At 41.3% G+C, this 21509-nt stretch overlaps 1 protein-coding gene and 1 long non-coding RNA gene across 2 annotated transcripts; one reads left to right on the forward strand and one right to left on the reverse strand.

Moving 5' to 3' along the window:
* The first annotated feature begins 634 nt into the window (after positions 1-634).
* Positions 635-4716, forward strand: LOC111272224 (dehydrogenase/reductase SDR family member 7). The gene is made up of 5 exons (XM_022853538.2): positions 635-975; positions 1831-2061; positions 2547-2688; positions 3056-3281; positions 3870-4716. Exons 1-5 carry the CDS (start codon positions 846-848, stop codon positions 4107-4109), a joined length of 969 nt encoding a protein of 322 aa, XP_022709273.1. The 5' UTR covers positions 635-845; the 3' UTR covers positions 4110-4716.
* Positions 4717-14216: 9500 nt separating this feature from the next.
* Positions 14217-15505, reverse strand: LOC111272222 (uncharacterized). The gene is made up of 2 exons (XR_002687391.2): positions 14698-15505; positions 14217-14500 (listed from the first exon to the last, which is right to left on the reverse strand). It is a non-coding gene; the product is annotated as an uncharacterized LOC111272222 (long non-coding RNA).
* Between the last annotated feature and the right edge of the window lie 6004 nt (positions 15506-21509).

The following is a 21509-nucleotide window of genomic DNA, read 5'->3' on the forward strand; positions in this document are numbered from 1 at the left end:
AGACAAGTATCGCCTTTTTTTTTGCTTATCGTATGGTTCGAATATTAGCCCTCAACAACAATGGCGTCATACAACTGATGGCCATACAATCGAGAATTTTCTTTAAACTAAAGCACGCATATGCGGTCATGCCAATGAACAAAAACTGTTTTATTAAAGTACCGCCATAGTTTTATACAGACAAGCATCTTTTCGATTTTGAGACTACAGTATTCATTACTTATCTAGGGAATTTAGAAAAAAAAATGCCATTGGATTTAATTGCTACTGCTTAGTGTTGAATCTTTCTATTTCTACAGTTAATTTAGTTGGAACCTGATGATCACATCCAATTCTTAGTACACCACGTGGTGTTATCTAGTACGTGTAAATTAGTGAAACACGACGATTTCTAAGTATGCATATTAGTACTTCCCAGAATTTTTTTACCATAATATCAGATAGATTAATTCCTAGCGTGATATATAGGAGTCGACAACGCCATTGTCATTGACAATATGTGATATACAATTATACATCTTCCGGCTACGATGTGTAAAGGAAGGGGGGGAGAGCTCTCGTACAGCGTTTTTTTCCGATAATAGACACACGTATCTAATTTTGAGCTTGACTGAGATAGTTCACAAACGCGCGGAACGGCGTCACGCAACTCACCAATAAACCAACAAACGACTATCTTTCATCATTCGAATCTTCCACTGGTTAGATAGTTAACAAACAGTTCAGAAAATTAATATTTACAACAATTACTTCTATCGCTCTCATCGCTGAATAATGATACATGAACCGCTATCCGCGTTCGTTGTTTACTTGATTACGGTGAATTACTCTGATCTCGCCCGATCATGTTCTGCTTTCTATTACTATCAACTGTAGTGGTGGTTTTACTGTTCGTGTGGTACAGGTGTGCAGACGCCGATCTTACGCTCTTGTTCTGCCAGAGATTCAGTCAGGATAATTTAAAGAAATACGCCGGTTAGTAGAATTAGTGCAGGGAGTGATGAACGCTTCCATTTTGAGTTTTCGTACCCCAGTATGAGGTACTGTGCCTCTAATACAAATACATATTTCTCATGTTATTCCGACTGACGACCGGACTAGAATTTATGAGTAGTATGTTGTGCTAACTCTAGGTCATTGTACCTCTTCGGATTGGCCGATATTCAGTGCTTGTTTATTCGATGGAGTAGACTACGTCCTATATATTGTCCATATTGTGAAGTTACTAAATTGAATGGCTGGCTAACTCAAAGAGAATTCATTTTCTGTATACTGCTGTGCACATTTATTTTATTAATGGGTATTGTACCAGCTTTCTTTATTCTTTGTGGAGTTTGGTTGCTTGGATCTGCTTGAATCAGGTTTGTTTAAATTTTGAATCTAGAAGAAACGTTTTTTTTTCATATTTCATGTAAGAGGTGCCAACGTGCCGTTTCGTAGTAAAACGGTGAAGACATAGTGATTATGAATTTGTCTGTATAAACTGCGCCTAATAATAATGCGAATAATAGCCAACTTTTTCTTATCTATCTTAGTATCTCAGGAGTAGTGGTCTACTGTAAGATACAGGGTTAGAACTCCTGACTCCTTGATTTTATGCGACAAGCAGATAAATGTCGTAAATGTCTAATAAGTTGTTATGTACAGAAGAAAAAAGATTGACTCAAATATGTCGGTATGTGACATCACTTTGTCTAAGAAGCCTAAAGGAACCTCTCAGAAGACCATTGTCTAATTGCCTTAGTCACCCGCTCATGCATAAATAGCAAAAAACTGTCTACAGTCGTCATGTGAGTTATTAAGAATTGTCATTATTCTATTCGCTCCAAGGTCGAGTAATCTGGATAACCGGAGCTTCATCGGGGATTGGCGAGGAGATCGCCTACAGTTTCTCAAGGTTGGGCGCCCGTTTGGCAATCAGCGGGACACGGACTAATGCCCTTGAAAGGGTGAAGGGAGAATGTTTGAAAAGGGGAGCCTTAGAAGTCTTGTGCGTTCCGTTTAATTTGGCCGACTGTGCAAGCCACCAAGCGGCGTTTACCAGGGTCATTGAAACTTTTGGTGAGTATTCTTCATACTAATATATATACTTCTAATTTGCTTGGTCAGTAAGAGATTTCCCTCCCGAAATATATTCGAAGTTGGTCCCCGACGTCCCAAAGGGATGATTAGCCCTTCGATGCTCCTTCTAAAAAATCCCTTCCAGCCGTTCTTAGAAGTGAATCTTTGTATTTCTTTAAGCCTATTTTAATAAGAAGAAAAGTAATAGCATATAGTATCCTTACTTTTTCAATTAATAAATTTTAAATTGCTTTCTATACAATGAAATACTACTAATAAATACTGATGACAATTTATATTTATTGCATAATGAATAAAATAATTTCTGAGCAACTGACGAATATTTCTTTTTAAGACTTGAAGCAATACTGACAACGTTCCTCGTTCACCCTGGTTATGCAATATGGGTTTTGAAGCAGCTGGTCTGTTCCGATCAGCAGTAATAATGTCTTCTTTATTCACTCTCTGTTACAATAAATTATTAGGTGCGTTGCATGTGCTGGTAAACAATGCGGGCCAACTTCAGCGTGCGGAGTTCGTTTCCAGTTCTGTTGATATCGAAAAAGAGCTATTCAATGTGAACGTCTTCGGCATTACAAACATTTGCCGCGTAACAGTTAAACATTGGTCAGTAGCAAACCTGCTTACCTCTATTTCGATATATTTATTATCTCGCCGCTGGTACGCTGGACAAAGATCGAAACATTTTCGTTAGTTGTGTTTAGAAGAGTGGCAAGGAGGAAAGTATATTTGCAACAAATATTTGCATTTTCTCTGAAGGGGTAAACAAATATGAATGTATAATTTTCATGTGCCCACTTAATGGCAGGCTACAGTTCAAAACATGTAATGATGACCGCGGATGCTTGTATGTAATGGAGAAGGAGATGCACGTTTTTAGATGAAATATCGATAAGTGTTGTGCAATTTTCGCCTAGTACGATACTTGTTTGACTTGGAGCATTTAATTTTCATTTATAAAATTCGACTACAGGTTATCGACTGATCAGGATATGGCTCAGCTTTTTGTTACATCTAGTGCTGCCGGCAAAATGGGATCACCGTTCAGTGCTGCGTACGCCGGATCGAAACACGCTTTACACGGATACCTTGAAACACTACGGGATGAACTCAGTTGCTCCGAGTCCAATATTAAAATCACAATCGGCTGTCCTGGACCGGTAAAATCCAATCTACGCGCTAATGCACTCACTGGAAAGGTTCGTACCCCAGTGTGAGACTACTTAAGACAAACTGCATTTAATAATGAACCGCTTTTGTTGTATCTGAAATGTGTCCGGCAGTCTGTTCCACCTCTAGTAAGCACACAAATCTGCATGAAAAGCCATAAAGGAAATACGACGAAGACATGGTTTATCCTGATGGACAGAACTGGCAACTCCTAAGCGATTTTTTAAGGAAGGCAAATACTCATTTTACTTTCGTCAACGTTAAGCTTGGCCACCTTAGAATAAGCTAGTAGCTAGCCTACTGGCCTAGTTCTGGACAACACTTGAACAAGTGAAAATCGCATCGTTACTGGTCAGAAAGTTAAATTAGCTTAGGTCGTACGGTATAAAACGGAAAACAATCTAAATCTCTTGACGTAAAGTCTATTGAAAGGAAATAAAAACTACTTTCGAACTGAGCTCTTGTTTGTTCCCATTGTTCTCTGTACCGCTAATAAAAATCAAACTTATAAGTTGCGCCGTCCATCGGGTCGTCGAAGACATTAAGACGGAGAGGCACTCGTTGTCGACATGCAAACTATACAACTGTCTGAATCTGAAACCTTTTTTCATTTATAGGTGGGTGAGCGATATAATAGGGTAGACGACGCCAGTGAGAGAAGGCTGATGGATACCTCACGCTGTGCCGAATTCATCGTAACAGGAATCGCCAATTCGTTAGATGAACTTTGGATTGCTGAGCAACCTCTGTTAACTTTGTATTATATTTACCAGTATTTTCCAAGTACTTTCCGCCTATTCCTCATCAAGTTCATAATGACCAAAAAACGGATTCAAGAATTTCGAAAAGGGGAATAGATGTTGGTTTTTGCAATCGCCAAAAACAATGAAGTCCGAAACAATTGTGAAATATCTTCTGGAACATCTTCCTGAGTACACGCAAACATGCTAATTAAAGTATGCTATTAAATCGTCCAAGAGTGTGAATTTATACTAACGCATTTTAATACAGATTCTCAGACTGTTACCGACTGAACTTTCAGCTAACCAAGGCTGAATTTTAAACGTGATATTGAAAATCTTTGTTAGAGTATCCCTATCACTCGTTAAACAACTATGCAGACTATAAGTGTAACTCTTCTCTGAGCAGTACGCTTTTCTTGAAGAAATGCAGAAAGATGGCGGCGTTGTAAAAACGGATTATTGAAGACTTGGTATATGAGCCAATAGACTAATCCCTTACTTTTTACATCCGCCTGGTTTTTGCATGGTGCTTTTACCGAAATATTTAACAAAACATTTTCGTCTGCAGTACTTTAAGCCAGCATGGAAAAAACTAAGTAGCAGGGCCAAATAATAAAAAAAAAGACAGATTTAAATGTGATGGGTGACTGTCTCATATAGGGTGACTGCCTCATGTAGATGTTCCATAAAATAAAATTAAATCAATACTATTTAGCAAACATTTTTTATTAACTTTTGTTTTATTGTTCTGTAAAAAAATAAAAGTAAATAGAATATAAACGTCCTGCACAAGAAGTAACATTGTAGTTCAATAGTTGCTGATGTAAAGCTGCCTTTTTTCCCCCCTTATTCTTCGATCGTTTTTATTGTTTTATTTTGACTTTTTAAATTCGAAGAAACACTTAAAATAAGAAAAATCTACGTTAGTTTGCAGAATGTCGTCCGTCGCATCACATTATATTAGTCGTTCGGAGTATACTTAGTCATAGTTGTATTGAACAGTATCCAGCGTATATTTCGTAAGAAGATTCGAAAACAACGTTGATTTTCTATAAATCTGGCCATCATGTTCGACTATCCGTCCTGATAATAAACAAATGATTGCATGCTTAAGTCTTAATTTTGTGACAAAATTTGTCGGGATTTTTGACGGTGCGCTGTGTATCATCATATCAGAATACCAGATGCCTATGTAACCTGCTGAGCAAACTGACAGGCGAACAACAGTAAACCTCTAGTCTACAGGCACGAAAATTCCGTAGAATTTTACAACTGCTACCTCCTAGATATTCCTGTAAGCTAAAGCTTTAACAGGTAATAAACATGGTAATTCGGTGTCTCATAGAATATCTGGGCAAGAATTTGTTCGTTTGATCAATTAACTTCTAGAAATCAATAATACCAATTAACATAAACAATTTAAAGCACTCTGGATCGATAGCTACGCTAGAGCTTTTCCACTTCATATAGATATTGCAGCATTACCCGCACCACTATGTACGGTTCACGTTTTATGTCAAATGAAATTTGTTCAACTGATTATACTGATTTATCTATAGGCTGTTTTATAATCTGTAGCTATTTTTTGTTCACGCATGCTGATTGCCAAATCAATGATTATTTTTAGTACAAGCACACCTGACATTTCGAAGACCAGGATCGTTCTACATAGCTTTTCAAAATCGTCCAAGTCATACTGACCAGATATATATGCGTCAGAGTGATAATTACTACCCGATAGCCAATCATCGGTACTGGCTTCAGTAGGGGCTGAGAAAGATGACTCCACGTGCCAGAAAAGCGCTCACATTAACCTATAACCCATTTTCCCACATACTTCTTCCACATACTTACTACAAATGTTTAGATGAGATAAGCGCTGTTATCCTGACTATAGCACGATTATATCAATATGGACTTCCTGTTTGTTTCCCTTTTTCTGTCTGCTGTGACGTCTATTGATTTAGCATGGCAATTACCTTTACCTACACTATCGCCAATACCGCCAACAGGAATTAGGCATCGGCTCGAAATCAGATCCCAATCGCAAGTTACCGATCCATCAAGCATTCATGCAACTATCTAACACAGCTATTGTTTCGACTGCCCTCCTTCCCTGTTTTTCGTTGACGCGATTGGCAGGTATCCTATATTGTTATGCTTAGCTGATCGTGGGGTGAGACGGCCACCTGCTCAGAAAGGCCGCACTTCCTGTGGAGGCCATCGTATACATTGCTCATAAGGAACTGGGTATAGAAGAAGTATCTATGGTCAAACCGGGGTCTCCATTTAGACTCCCCGCGAACTCAGGATTGTAATGCCACTCGATGCGCTTGAACACTAACGGGGCCTACGAGCCTTGTTCAACACGAGTTCAGGCCATCCTCATTACTACTGCTTGTCTCAGTAGCAGCAGCAATGGAGCTATCACGATCGTCATCAATGAGCTGGCCGGCCAGCAGCGGCACGCGCGTTACAGCGAAGCAAACGGCTTCGGTTGGCCCCTCTCTTGGCTAGTCCGCGGGCACTCCGGTCGATATGTCCTTCCAAACTGATGAACAGGTTTAAGACGGATACGCTCGCTGAGCACTACATAGGTTCATAGTAGTCACTTTATAAAGAGAGGGAAGGAATGTAATGGGTAGGTACAGAAGTAGATTGAAAGTGAGGCCAGGACCCTACGACAATTCAAGTCATAATTCGCGACTACAAACAGCACCGTAGAGAGTGCCAAATGAAGAATCCAGCAAAAGGCCTGCTTGTGAGTGTGCCCAATACCTGGCCAGAGCAGTCGCACCTGTGAGAGACGACGAAGCACTGCCATTATCTCCGTAAGACTATCGTTATTTGTGTACGTGTGTGTCTTATGTAGCCGGCCGTTGTTGTCGTATGGCCACTGAGCGCGTCTATTTGTGGTCCAACCGACTGGGGCCGGGGGCTGATGAGGCCGACGACTACCTTTAGGAATGCTTTCGCACAATGACATAAACCCCAAGGGCCAGCCATTTGGGAGCGATCGCGGGATTCAATGATTTTCGATCGTAGAGGAGGACCGCAGCAGCAGCAGCAGCAATCGAATCAGGTTTCGTTCCCGGCTCTTTTTTAAGTTTGTTGTCCGGCGTGCGCTGATCTGAATTTGCATGATACACCTATACAGATAAGACAAGTAACAGATCGGAACATAGACGAAGAGGCACCCCAATACGCAGATACGAGCAGCATAACATGGGGTCAAACGCGGCTTAACATCGTTGGACGCTTTTTTAAACACAATTCAACTACGAACGGTTATTTCTGCAATTGATAGCTGCACTCTCCGCCTACCGGTACATATATGCCGCTGTTGTCCTGTTGCTGAGTTCGACTACGTTAATCTAAAAAAATAAGCTATTATTTAAACTTCATTGTAATAGTCATTTTTATGGGGGGCACATTAGAAAAAGTGTTTACCGTATCATTTTCCAGAATAATTAAAAAAGTTATTAACATGTTGGAAAGGAAGCGTACGTTCAGTATATACGCATCAAAGCGTAATACAAAACCATAAATCATCGTCATCACTGTAAACCTGATAGAGCCTTGGATTCTGAAGTAGGTAACTGTGCATTAATGTTATGCACAGCATGTTATACCGCAGTATTTTGCCACAGTGGGACTCTCTTATTAGTCATAATAGGAGATGCGTACAGCCTGCTATACTTTCCTCCTTCTTACTATCATAATAACATTATTAGTACAAGCAACGAGTTACGTTATGGCATTGGCAAACAATAAGTAAAATAAACGTTTCTCTGACTAGTGGTACAATACTTATGGTGCCATACAAGACTCACTAGTTAAGTTAAAAGTAACTAGTTTACTTTTAGCTAATGCTCCATTACAGGTACTCACTTCAACACTGGCTGATGCGGTATCGTGACATTTATGCAGCCTAATCCATTATCGGTCAGCCCATAAGCTAATAGGTAGCTTTACAATAGCCGCCGGTGATTATGAAACCGCAGTTTGCTCTTCTTTCCCTACATGTCATAACAAATTGACTTTCCACAGACAGGTTACCTGTACCTTATATAAAGGCCGAAAATGAAATGTAGTTGTAGATCACTCTGCGCAAATCAACATTAAATCTTCCATCTAAATAAAAATTCCATCTAAGTATTGTCCATACGTAGCTATGCCCGTAACAGCACAACCGGGTACCGTATGACGACCATTTCTCTCCAACGACATTTGAGGTCCATTAGGAGGTCCAAATGACTGTAATCATATATAAATGAGTGCTAGAGAAGTTTATAGTGTTCGAACTTATATTATTTTTATTGTTAATCAATTCCAGCGTTAGAACATGGTAAATGTCACTGCTGTCGTTGCGACGCACATGCCCTCTCTATCAAAAACAACATCCGATTAAGATGGCAGGGCCTAGCCTGTGAAACGAACAGAAGCTAGGTCGGATCGCGCAGACAAACGTGCCTACGAAAATAAAGTGGAATATACTACACTCAAATCTGACAAACTTGCCTACCTAGTTATAGAAACTTCACCAGTTGAGTATCAATGAAGATTTGATCAGAGTCTTCGAGCCTGTTTCTAAATTAAAGAAAGCCTTGAAAAACGGGTATGTTGAATCCACTATCAATAACTTTTACTGGAAAAATTCAGTAGGTTAAAAGATTTCAACTTTGATTAAACGTAGCCAAAATAGTGTTTAGGTTCGATCTCAAGTGTGAATCAAAAGCGTCTGTTCGTAACAAAAAAGAGGTTATGTTTAAGATAGAATTTTTAACACAGCTGCTGCCTTTTAACGAAATATACACAGATACTACACGTCGACCGAACAAATCTGATTTACTCATTCGTCCTGGTAGTTGTCTAACATTTTATAGAATATCAAACTTAAACAACACAATATGGATAGCGATTACCAAGACTGTGCCACGATCAACCTATTCAAGATAGTTGTTACTCCATAATATATTGTTTGCTGACGTAGAATATGCATAGGTTTTTGCGTACAGCCGTTATCACCATGGTAGCCAATTTAGCTGCTCATTTAGGGGATACGTTGTGGCTTGCGTTCGAATTCGGGCGCAGACACTCTTCGTTTCGCGGAAAAAAAATTCATTCAAAAACATAGAGATGCTGCATTCAGCAAATATGCGTTGTAAAATGCTCTCACGTATGGTAAACATGTTATATAGTAAAGGCCATCCATAGAAGGTAATTTTAAACCGAATTAGTGCCAGCCAGTGCCATGTATGTACCCTTCTTTTCCTGCGAGTTTTTTTTTCCTATTTGAAGCCTCCAGCTGATTATTCCGTTCCCCACTTTACCACCCAAAAGATCCGCCAGGGTCTCGACTTTCCAGTGTCAAATGAAGAAAACCATAGCTTCATCGTTTCCCCCTCCTTATATCTTCGTTCAAGTTCGTGTCGTGTATTCAGCATTCAGCATAACACACCGGATGTTGTACGCGCGAACGATCATCATCGCGGCCTCTTGCTGATGCTCTGCGCCGCAGCAGCGCCCAACATTGCTGAAACTGTACAGAGGAACAATAGCGAGGTGAACGGCCCTTCTGACTCTGTTGAGCCGTTCCCGCTGTTTCTAATGGAACTCGAAAACGAACCGACAAACGGACGATTCAACTTCGCCTCTGCCGTAGTGCTTCATCAACGTCGGAACAGAAAAAGAAAAAACGAAGGCGAAGGCGAGCAAACGACACTGGACGAGTGCTGCGGTGCAGCAAGAGCAGAGACTACCAACGAGTCAAGCTGGCTGGTTTGACTTGGCTTTATGCTTTATCGTGCTTTACCAAGCGAAGTCTCTGACAATCAAACCCCGTACAATCATCATCCTATAGTCCACCCACTAGGATGACAGAGAGGGAAAGGAACAAGCTTCGAGCCGCTGTATGACAAAGTGGAGATACTACTGTATGCATACGCTACAGTCTGTCATAACAGTACGGGTATCCCTACGTCCGGTACGGCAGGCAGTGTTAGGGGGACGATAGCAATGGATGGAACGAAGAACAATTGTCATATAGCATCGTGCGATTCCTGCGAATGGAGCTTGATGGGCATCAGAAGAGCTATAGGACGTTCACGCCGGAGATGTAGCAAAGAGATTCATACACTATATGAGAAATAATGTATGGAAGTTGTCGTTTGCAGCAATGCAGTGCTGCGTTATGCTGTGAGGCACTGGCAAGCGTAGGAGCAAAAGGAAGTGTAATGCAGCGAAATCCGATGAGGCAAAACGAGACCTTGATCCTGCTTGGACCTAACGTCGAATGGGAAACAGATCTATCATTGGCCCTCTCAGATTCTCTGGTTTCAGGCTGCTGGAATGGTTTTTCCTGCTCCTAATAGCAGAAGCAATTTCAAGATATTGGCTGCGTAGTGCTTATATCTAAGTCATGGTTTCGTAGTACTTGTCCAACCACTCACATTTAGTAACCAGGGGCGTAAGCGGAAATCCATGGCCGATAATGTTTCGCGCTTCTAGGTAGAGCGAACTCGCCTTTCACAACCATTAGCTTCTATGGAAGCTGGCTTTTACACAAATCATCTCTGGTAGTCTCTATTCAAAATCGCTGCGTACCGATAAGACTATTTTTGGGTTAATTACAGTAATTTCTATAGTGCGAAATGTTTTGCGGTATAACATAGTTTGAGTTGCCTTTACTTATTTCTGTAAATAAGCTCTAATTATTTAGTCGAAACACCCCGATTGTCTCTTTCCGTTCTTTTTTATTATGACAATTTAGGACAACCCGAATTTCATATTGCGAGCTAGATTTCGAGAAACTCCAGTGATTTGTCATTGCTGTGTGTAATCTTAAGGGCTCCGTAAAGCTAGAGGTGAAAAAATGAAAGTTTGGGCTGGTTTTTTCCACTGGTTCATCTTTTCTAACTTGCCAGAATATCTGCGCGTCTTTTTTTATAGAAAAAAAAAATTGGCAATGCCCTTGTCTGGACGCAGTGCTTAGTAATAATACAATTAGCACTTTCCTGTAGAACGGAAAATTTGTCTATTTTTGCGCAAGAATGTTCTAAAGTTAGGATTATAGAGATGTTGCGTTAGGGCCCCCAGTCATTTCACAATTAGCCACGTGTCACAGATTTAGAAGTGACGGTTTTTCAGTGGCATGTCAAAGAAAGGCCGGCTCAAAAGGCTAACTTGTTGCACAGCTGTTGCAGAAGGAATGACGTGTCCTTCTGGAAACAAGGTCGACTGTCGTCCGTAAGTTTGATCAACAAAACTGTATACGAAATTCAACAGAATTAAGGAAACGGTCCCTCCCAACTAGAATGCGCTCTTGACAACCAGTTTGGCGAACACTGTGGATTAAGACAGACTATGCCTACGTGTGTCGGGCAGATCGAAGAACATTGTTTTCCGTACTTCAATGAGTGAGGACCTGCAATATCAGGGAGTTTACTCCACTTTCTCCGTAACGTCAATTAAAAAGCTAGACGTCTAAAGAACCTACTCTCTTTCGTAAATGCAAGCAGCCGGACGATGGATGGAAATGGTTGAACCGAGTCTTATCCAAAAGACGTCGATAACCTTAACCGATATTACTGCAAGTCTTTGAGCCAGCGCATCGATGAACGAAGAGCTTTTCGGGTCCTGGATGTGCTCGAAACGGAGGCAACATGGCCTTTTAAGGATTTGGTCGAGAAGGATCCGACAGCGTTTATGGTAGCAGTACTAGATGCTTCTAGTTGGAAAATATTAGCTAGAGAAGAGAACATCAGCTTGCCGCTAAGTGGAGCGGGTCGCTCAGTTTATATGGCCCCCGAAAATTCTGACTATCCTCCAAATGGGGAAGATTAATTGGTTTCAGTATCCCAAAAGTGCCAGCTTGATCAAGTTTTACCAAGGCAGCTCGTCGTATAATTTGCTTTCACAGATGGGCTGTATAAAAGCGGAGAATGGACCAAATCCCGACATACAAAGTGTACTATACGATCAGAGTAGGTAAGGACCGTTCTGAGTCTGACTGCAACCTGTAGCACAATAAACGAACTGCGCATGGCTCAGTGTCCTTTACAGACGGCATGCGCTTTAAAGTTTTTGTGAGAGGCACGGTTCTATTTTGGGACCAGGTGAGTAAACGTAGGCCTGTATAATTAGTACATCTGCAGATGAAGCCGAGTAGTTCGACATGTTATATTCACGAAACTCTTGGTCGTGGAAACATTGCGTCGCTGAATATTTATTCTTCTGAGATTTGTAGCACGTGACATTTCACGGTGCTTCCATATTAACTCTATAATTGTATCCTACCAGAAACACCTGAAAGGGAGACATATCAGTGAACAGACAGTGCGCTTTTTCTTAGCACTAATCATTCTCTTAGCATGAGTATTTATTGGTAAGCGTAACTCTTAAACGATCGCTTTTTCCAGAGAAACTTTATTCGCTCGAATAATAAACGTCCAGAAGTTTCCTATTTTGTGGCAACAGGCCTTTCCCGTTACCTTGGCGAAAGTCTTAACTGTAAGCAGCCTTTCAAACATTTCCAGGCTTCTAGCGATCCCAATGGTCCGACTTCAAGCCTGCACTCCGGAAAAGATCCATGTATTGCCTTGTCAGACAATAAATTTCATCGAAACAGCAGCTCTTGACAACAATGAAAGCTCGAAAATGACTCTATGCACCCGCCTCGTTGCCTGATGCGACATCCTTCTTATGCTTCGCGAACGCAGCTTTACTCCTGTGTACCTCCTAAAAGATCGCCAAATCAGTGCGCGCGAAAATCAACGTTAGCTTCCTCTCTAACAAGTTCAGCTTCAGTGCAATTGTGTTGACGTGCGACCTCATCATCTGAATTTTCTGGCTAAAATACTGTTACACGTGAGGCGTCATTCGGCGCCGTGCTTATTGTACTGACCCTCGCGACGCCATCTTCTCCAGCACGCGGCTCGCCCCATAAACACAGTATTTCCATTGCCATTGTTTTGTGCATCCACGCTCCAAGCATGGTACCAAAGTGGGTTTTCACAAAGAATATCATCGCCATCAAGTTATTCAGGCCAGTGACTGAATTAGATGATAAAGCAACCTACTCGTTCATCGCTCAAGAACTCGCCATTCGGGTACCTTTTAAGCTTTTCGGATCATAAGTCCAGCCAAATATGTAGTAAACACATTTTTAATACCGGATCCGAAACAGACAGAACAAATAAGGACCGACAGATTTCAACACACTAAAAGAGTTGGCAGCGGTTCGCTTTGGTACCATTATGGGCGACCTAAATAGTTTGCTAAAGTTTTCGCGAAGCACTGTCTCATTGGCCTTTTTGCTATTGCGTATTCAATGCCGAAGGCGAAGTGGCGCGAGCATTCGATCCAACGAACGCGAACTTCGAGTGCTTTTTAAAACATGATAAAAAATTCCAGGTAAGCCCGGATAAGACCCACCCCGGTTAGATTTTCGGAAGGGCAAGTCCTTGATGCCGTATTTAAGCAGAGCTGATCCTAAGGAGTTGTTCACATAAAAACGATAATGTGCTGTCATTAAAAAAAAAGTTTTTTAATGACATTACTTGTGAAGCTTAAAATTTATCTCAGGCATTCACTGACCTAGTTTTACCTGAAAGACTAGTGAGTACACCGACAATACAATTAGATCCTTATTTATTGCTACGCCCTTTAAAGATAGAAACAGAAAATATATATGGAGTCATATGTTTGTCATGTCTTTATAACGAAGCAGCGTCTGACAGACAGTCTAAATGGTCAAGCCAAGACGAGCACAAGCCAGACGAGGTTGTTGAAATCTAGGAGAGCGACATAATACTATCATGTGGAAGAATAAACACGCTTACTTCGTATCGAACAGTAAGAAAATTATAGCCAATTGATGTGAGGTCATCAGTGTGACCAATTACCCCGGACTTGAAGGAAGGTAAATCTGTGGTTGCTACAACTATTAGCGATAGTTATAAAAAATTAACAGTAGAATAAGTCAATATGTTCCCTGACAGCTAGTAAACAAACAAAAATACAATGACCGAACTGTACTTGTCTAAACCTAGAGCGAACGTTTCAGATTAAACTAAATACATTTTTATCTGATCAAAGAGTGATCTATGATCAATTTTTTCTCTCAGCATCGCATATACAATAATCTAAGCATCACATTCTACAGGCTGGTAGTGCTTCTTTTGACGTTGGATATAAAAAAAAAGAAAAAAAAAAAAGAAAAAAAAGCAGAACCTCCGTGTATTTTATTTACGATAAGCATGTACAGACAGGGCGTGCTATCCAATATGCAGGTTGCCGGTATTGCGTACAATTCACTTTGTTTGTCTTACGACGACATGCTTGCTCGACGTTCTGACAGGCCAATCGAATATGGCATGACACTTTCGGAATCCGCGGCGAAAGCATACCCAATGACGACGAAGAGGGAGGAACCCACCGCGTGTCACCATCCTGCTGTACGGTGGGATATAAAGATGAAGGTAGATATTGTACGGGTATACGCTCTATTGCAAACGAACGCATAGAAATGATGAAAATTACCATGATCTTTAGTGATACTAAGGGTGTTATTCTAACCGCTGTGATCCATCAAATAATCAAGGCAAAAAAGCCTCATATACATAATAAATGTTCAATAAATACCTTAAAAGCGGATCAATTTTTTTAGGTAGAAGAAGCTCGCATTCTGTTCGTTACTTACGGCGTTTGTCTAGCAGCGGTTCATCGATGAGTTGCGCATGTTATTACATAGCGGTTTTTACTGAACCGTTACGCGTCTAGTGACTAGTACATGGGATAGTTATTCCATCTATAACAACGTCATTGGTTAGCGGGTACGTAGCCACTGATGTAGGACTCCCGTCGCTTTCATGTGATGTGATTGTACGTTAAGGCCGAAAGAGCTATTAATGATTCTGCCACTTGATAGCAGATAGGTACTTCTATACATTCATCGTATTCAAGAGAGAATATAAGCATTGTACAAGCAGTGACAATGGCCACATCAACCAATGTCTATTGGTATGACACCAACATGGCGCCTTGTGCGTCGGTGCCAAACTTCACAACTCGACATTTTTTGGCTTCACACCATCTTTTGTAGGTATAGAGCAATAGAGATCTACAGAACAGGCGCCACGGATATGACATATCGGCGAGGCTCTCTAGGCGACAAATGACATGTAAGGTAAATCGGGCACATCACTGGGTAGATTCCGCCAGCAGTGCATCGTCGTTCACGCATCCGGAAATGACGCGGCCCGGGTAAAGTAATATATTATCGCGTCGGGTAACGATCAGCTCGCTCTTGCTCTATCGACAGCTACATATAGGGGCATACGTTAAATCACGAGTGTCTCCATGTGTATCTGTGTAAATCCATCGTGTTGCTATTGTGACAGCACCTCGATACTTTGACATCGCTAGCGGCTACTTCGAGTAGAATCGAGATTAGTCAACCTGTGTGGGACGGGACCATTGACGGAGATGCTTGCTGGCCGACTTTAGTTTGCGTGAATAGCAGTGAAGCGTGAATCAGCCCACCAACCTGGGTCGCCTCCTGTCCAAACGTTCAATCGGAACTTGGTCGTTTATGGATTACACGTTACGATCCCACATCACTCTGGAGGTATCAAGCACAGCAAGAGAGTGAGAACGAATGCGCTTTAACCGAAATGGGCCTAACTAGAAATGAATCCGAACTCTTCAGACTTTTGCGAAGCTCCAACAACATTATGCTTTTTTTCCACCAACTATCATATTGCTTATATCCTCAGATTGATTATTCTAGTTTTACGGAACCTGTTCTATACGCCAGGTGTAACTTGATAAAAGAACCAAAATTCTTCATAACTCTGGTCAGTGCGGTTATGCGGTAATATCATATTATTGCTATGAAATACTGGTAGTAGAGATGGAATTGACTCGATTATTATTATAGGGTGTTTCATCAGTTTTGAACTTTTCTCTGATCTTCGAAACCTCATTTTTGAGCATACTCAGAAGAACAACAACAATTGTTGAACGCGTTTGCCTTTAAAAGGCATATATTTTAAATTAACTTCCTCTGATCTGGCGTCTCTATCAATTCATTAAGCTGTTTTTCTTACAAATTCTTCAAACAAAAAAAGAAATTTAGCATGTCGTTACAATTGCAGCGAATATTACGGTTGCTAAAGCTGTATATGAAAAATGTTCTGGTCCAGCTGTTTTATCCATCAGTATATAAAAATTATCGATATCGCTATATTTGAACAAGAGCATGAAACATTTACAATGTAGAAACAAAAATAGATGAGCTCCACTCCTACTGTTTCTATGCGTAACGGTGTATGTGCTATTATGTCAATCTTTTCACATCATCCGCCGATGTCCTGTTGAGCACATGCAAAAAGGAATACATTTTAGAGGGCCTTTTTATAATTATGGTAAACATTTTCAGCACAACGAGTGTGCGTTAGTTCGTGAATGAAAAAAGGAATCATCCGCATAAATGCGCTAAGCATATTGTAGATGCCTACGAAAAACAGGCACTGAGTAAACTTCATCTAAGTAAACAAACAATTTAGGCGTTTCGAGAACGGGCCTAACAACAGGCGAAGAGTATAGTCAAGAAAATTAACAAATCACAACCGTAGCACAATTGACTCCGAGCCCTCCGTGACAGCAATGTATTGGCCCATACTTCATCACTACTTGTACAACAATGTTTGCAAAGACATGTTATGATATGTGAGTCGCCCCCCAACCCCCCGTATTCACCATACCTAATCGTCTGAATTTTTTTTTCTGTTTACAAAACTAAAGAAAACGCTGAGAGAAAAAAGTTTCGACACGAGAAAAGATGTAATAAAAAAATCGCTAACCCAGCTGAGAACTATCTCGACGATTGAACTGTTGGAAAAACATTTTGCGGGCTGCAGTGAACGGCGGCACGATTAGGTAGTATTCGATGAGAATTATTTCGAAGGGAAGAACTTAAATTGGGACGATTAATAAATTTCTCCATTTTGTAACACACCTCTAGAAGCTTGTTACCTGTTGTGCAAGTGATCTAAATCATACGGACTAAAATCAGAACAATATGGAGCTATAGCTAGATTGGGTAGGTTCCCACAGTCGAGGCTGCCGTTTAACCATATCTCAAGCTGTCGATTGCTGCACCACTTTTTCAAAAATTTGAGATATCTCGGAATATTAGCTCTAGATAGTCTGATCCGCTGGGCATTGCCACCGAACTCGCTTTTACTCCTATTTAACGCCACTGTCCGCCTGATTTTTCCTAGCTAGAATCACCCATGTCTCGTCTATGGCGACAACGTGCTTTAGGCAGGGTTTCCCCTTTTAGTATTTGCGCACATTATCCTTAAGTACTTTACATGTGTTTGGAAGCACATTATTTATGTTTTATCTATTTTTCTCAAAAGTTTCGATGATCAGAGCCATTTGTTTCTTTGTTCGAGGATCTGAGACACGAGAAAAGTGCTTATGACACTCAGAGAGTTTATAATCGTCAGTATTATTTCGTCTGTTAATGGAGCTTAGATTAAAAACTATCCAACCTTGTCGATTCGCTAGATGATTTATTTCCCCAGTAGAAATATGGCATTAATGCTCAACTATACAAATTTGTTGCTATCGCTGCGTTTTATTATAACGCAAATCCAATAGCTCGAAAACGATTTATATATAAATTGTTATTATTTTATAAAAAAAAGATAATAACAATAAAGCGCAGTCATGTCTCTATGAGTAAGAAAAGCAAAGTTTTTACAATTTACAATTCGTTTCTCTCTACCAACTACTTATTGTTACTATAATATCTAAATCAAGTCAGTGTTTAAATTTTGAATTTCTAAGTGAGTGCACGATGGATGGCAGACTTCTGCCTCTATAAGGTTAAGAAATAAGGCAGCACTTTTTATTGTATATACAACAAGGTTGTCAGGTTTCCTTTTCTAAAAAAAAAACGAGAAAGTTTTACTCAGAGGTCAAGCTACGCTATTGAATATCATGGAGATGCGGTTACAATATAATTAATCTTAGCTTTCTATTTCCTCGACTGGAGATTTTTATGAAACAGTACAAGAAAATACAGCTCAAAAAACTGTGGTGGGAGGGATGTCGCGTGTTGTGATATAGCATTTTCGTCAAAAAAAACTTAGCTTTTATCAGTTCCATTATCCGCTACGACAATTAAGTTCGGGTGGCCGCATCAATTTCTACATTTACTTAATTATTGTGTTATGTCTGAAGTACGGTTCTTTCAGGTTCCTTATTTTTTTTCGAAATTTTCCGGTTTTTCATTCTAAGAATGTAATCGATTTTAAAAATTGGCGCCTTCACTATTATAGCACCGACTTCAAATTAGAATTTCGTTAGTAAAAGATAATGATGCAAAAGACAACTTATAGTACAAAGAACGAACTTTTGACAGATGGCTAGTTAGTAAAATTACTGGGAAAAAAAAGTAACAATTTTGTGCTGCTTGAAATTACCTATGAAGACTAGCTATGGACTTATTTTCGTCATTAATTCCAATCAACTTTGCATGTGTATTCGAACTCGTTTCCGCAGGAAACAGGCTGGGCCCACTTTTTGAATCTTTTCATTTCTGTCTTAGAATAAGAGCGCTTCAAATGTTGGGTACACAGAAGGCAAACGAAGACAAGCTCCGAACCTTCCGTCCACGAGGGCGTATGTCCATTTCAATACATGTTGCTGCCTGTGTAACTATAAAAGCGATGATACTTAGATAAGTATCATCGCTTTTATAGTTACTTTGTCTAAAAGCTCGGTTCAGATGCCCTTAGTACAAAGAAGACTAACTGACTCTACATACCGAACTGTTAATTCATTTATTTTATTTTTCTAGAACGTTGAAATTAGCTTTTTGGACGGCTGACGTCGTTGGACAAAAATATGGTCGTGAACTCTTCGCGCGCATTTTAGCCAGTCAGCTATGTCCTTCGCTGATTTCGATTATCTTTCAGCCTTTCATTTTTGTCTATGCCCCTGATCCTGCTTGCCGCTGGATCCATCGATTGCCCCGATGAATGGAGCGGTTGACGATCTAAAGAGAAATATTGTTGATGATCACATCGTTTTCGTTTAATGTTGACCAAGTGCAGGGAGAGAAATCTGCGTTTGTTCAATTAACCTTAACGAGGGTAGTTCTTAGTAGGAAAGAGAAACGCATCTTCTCCTCAGAGGAGGCTCACTCTGCATGAAACCTACGAGGCCCATTAAAACTGCCGAATGGCATATTGTTCGTTCGGGCTGTTTATACAGCATAAGCAAGCATTAGTGTTCCTTCCATCCAAGGTTCAGGAGTCCATCTTGTATATGCAACGACATGGACGCAAAGCCTTTAAAGGTTTCCATGAGAGAACATGATGAACATCTAAGCGGTCTCGCTGCTGTGGCAGGACACACTGTGACTGCGCGTTTGAGAAGGCCAGTTCTAAGAAGAACAGAAAGCAGATGCTTCTTGCGTTCGAGGAGGTGAGGACGAAAGAGCGCGTGCATTCGCGTGGTGCTGGGCTACGTATAGTTGTCTAAGCCCGCTGAGCGAGGGTAGTGATGATTGGTAAGTTCACTAGAATGCAGTGGGAAAGTTGAGGCAAACGTCTGAGGTTCCCGCTCCCTCTCCATTTGTGAGTGTGAATGTGTGCGTATGTGAGTTCATTCGAGGGAAAGGGTCGTCAGGGGTGGTCTGAGCAAAAATCTAGGAGGCTCTTCCGCTGCTGGGTGATGGATCTCCTCGATTGTTTGGGGGCTGCTCGGATGATCGCGGTCCAGAAGTAGCAGTGGTAGTGGTAGAAGACTGCACGCAAAGTAGGGTAGTATAGTCATCCTGGAGCGGCGGTAGCAGCAGCAGCAGCTAGAGTTGTACGATAGCAGTGCAAGAGGGCGCTGTGAGAGCAGTCACTTAGTTCTTGGCGGCTTCTTTCAACTTAGAGCTAACATTGACGCACAGACACACAGGCATTCTCTCACTCTATCTCTCGCACTTTCTCACTTTGGAGCCTGCGCGTGACGTCAAGAGGGTGGGGCTTCGAATCACAGGCCCGCCCCTAAGATGTCTGGACAGACTACAGGACATGAAGATGTCCTGGTCAACGCGAGTTAGAGAAGCGTGAGAGCTCGTTAGCAATGCACACACAACGCGTTCGATTAATTCCCTACTGTTGCCTTGCTGCTGCTGCTGCTGCTGCTGTCGGTATTTGCTGGTGGTTTACAGCTGCGGGCTACAACAGCAGCACAAGAGTACACGAGCAGCGCCGTCGAGACAAGCGTCGACCAGCTTAGCAAAGCAGAGAGTGACAATATTCGCTTGTGCCTAACGGTCAAGAGTTCAGCTAGGTTAAAAGGCTTAAGGCCACTATGCTATAGTTGGGAATCGTCTAGGTAGCATCGTTGCGTGACGTTGCGCCAAAAACTAACCACAGCTAAAAGTCTGAACCAATCGAGTTAAACGAATCAACAACTGGGCGAGCGAGGCACAACGGCTGCTCGAACGCTGTTAGTGGTCTCTTCTTAGATATTTAACAAAGTAGATTCGTGCACTTTGCATTGCCCCGGCCTAATCAATCGCGACGTGCCCCACACGCTGAACATATATACGACGTCATTTTAATCGCATCCAGAGTTCGCCTCATTTGTGCCACCAAAGTGACTACTTCAATGACAACGACGGAACATAACAGAATCAGAAACCTCAGATGGCTTCTGTCTAAGAGCTGAAAAAGACTTGTGATGGCAGTTCGACAATGGTAGATGCGAGGCCGTCATCGAGAGGCAACGTCGCAGAAAGTCCCTTTACTTTACGAGACTCATCCTCGGGCGAACAGTCACTATAAGATAAAGGAAAGTCATCACACTCACATGTTGTAGTTCAGATCTCGTAGTTTATAGTAGAATTGCTTAAGTCCGTCTGTGTGTATGTGTTTTGTCTTGTTCTAGCTAAAAACGAGCGGCACGACGCAAAAAAGTGAAGTGATCAGTGAAATTTGGTGAACTGTAGAAAGAATTCGGTGTTCGTGGCGTTCGTTACCCGTTCTGACGACAGTTAGCCTGAACGGTGGCCTGGTCGGTGCGCAAGCGGCTGGGTGACACCAGTCTGTACGTGCTTACCGAGGAAAGACAGACGGACAGAGGTCCAGTAGTCGAACGATAACGAGGAACGGCAATGTGATAAATTTGAAGCGAAATGTATTCGGCGATGGCGTGCAAATGCAATTTTTCTGTCGATGAATTACCATCGTCGTCACTATTGTAAGCCAGCGTTGTAACGTTGTTCGTAGCTTGTCCTCTATTTTTTTGCGTCGACTACAATACATCTCCGACGACGCCCTCAGTCTAGTGTTGTGCAAGAAGTTCATGTAGATTTAACTTCCACCACCCCTATCCTCTTGACAATCGCAGTGGCAGTAACGGTTAGTGAGTGTACAAAACGCGTTCCTCAAGTGCGGCTCAAACGGGGAAACCTGCGCGAGTGTGTAGAGTAGCAAT

Source organism: Varroa jacobsoni, unplaced genomic scaffold (genome assembly GCF_002532875.2).
Source record: "Varroa jacobsoni isolate VJ856 unplaced genomic scaffold, vjacob_1.0 contig01808, whole genome shotgun sequence".
Classification (NCBI taxonomy): Eukaryota; Metazoa; Arthropoda; class Arachnida; order Mesostigmata; family Varroidae; genus Varroa; species Varroa jacobsoni.

Bases quoted from the DNA above. Each gene is read 5' to 3' on its own strand.
- LOC111272224 (XM_022853538.2), top strand. From the start codon at position 846: ATGTTCTGCTTTCTATTACTATCAACTGTAGTGGTGGTTTTACTGTTC. The intron at 2,062-2,546 runs GTGAGTATTCTT...ATAAATTATTAG, and splicing joins CAGGGTCATTGAAACTTTTG to GTGCGTTGCATGTGCTGGTA. The intron at 3,282-3,869 runs GTTCGTACCCCA...TTTCATTTATAG, and splicing joins CTAATGCACTCACTGGAAAG to GTGGGTGAGCGATATAATAG.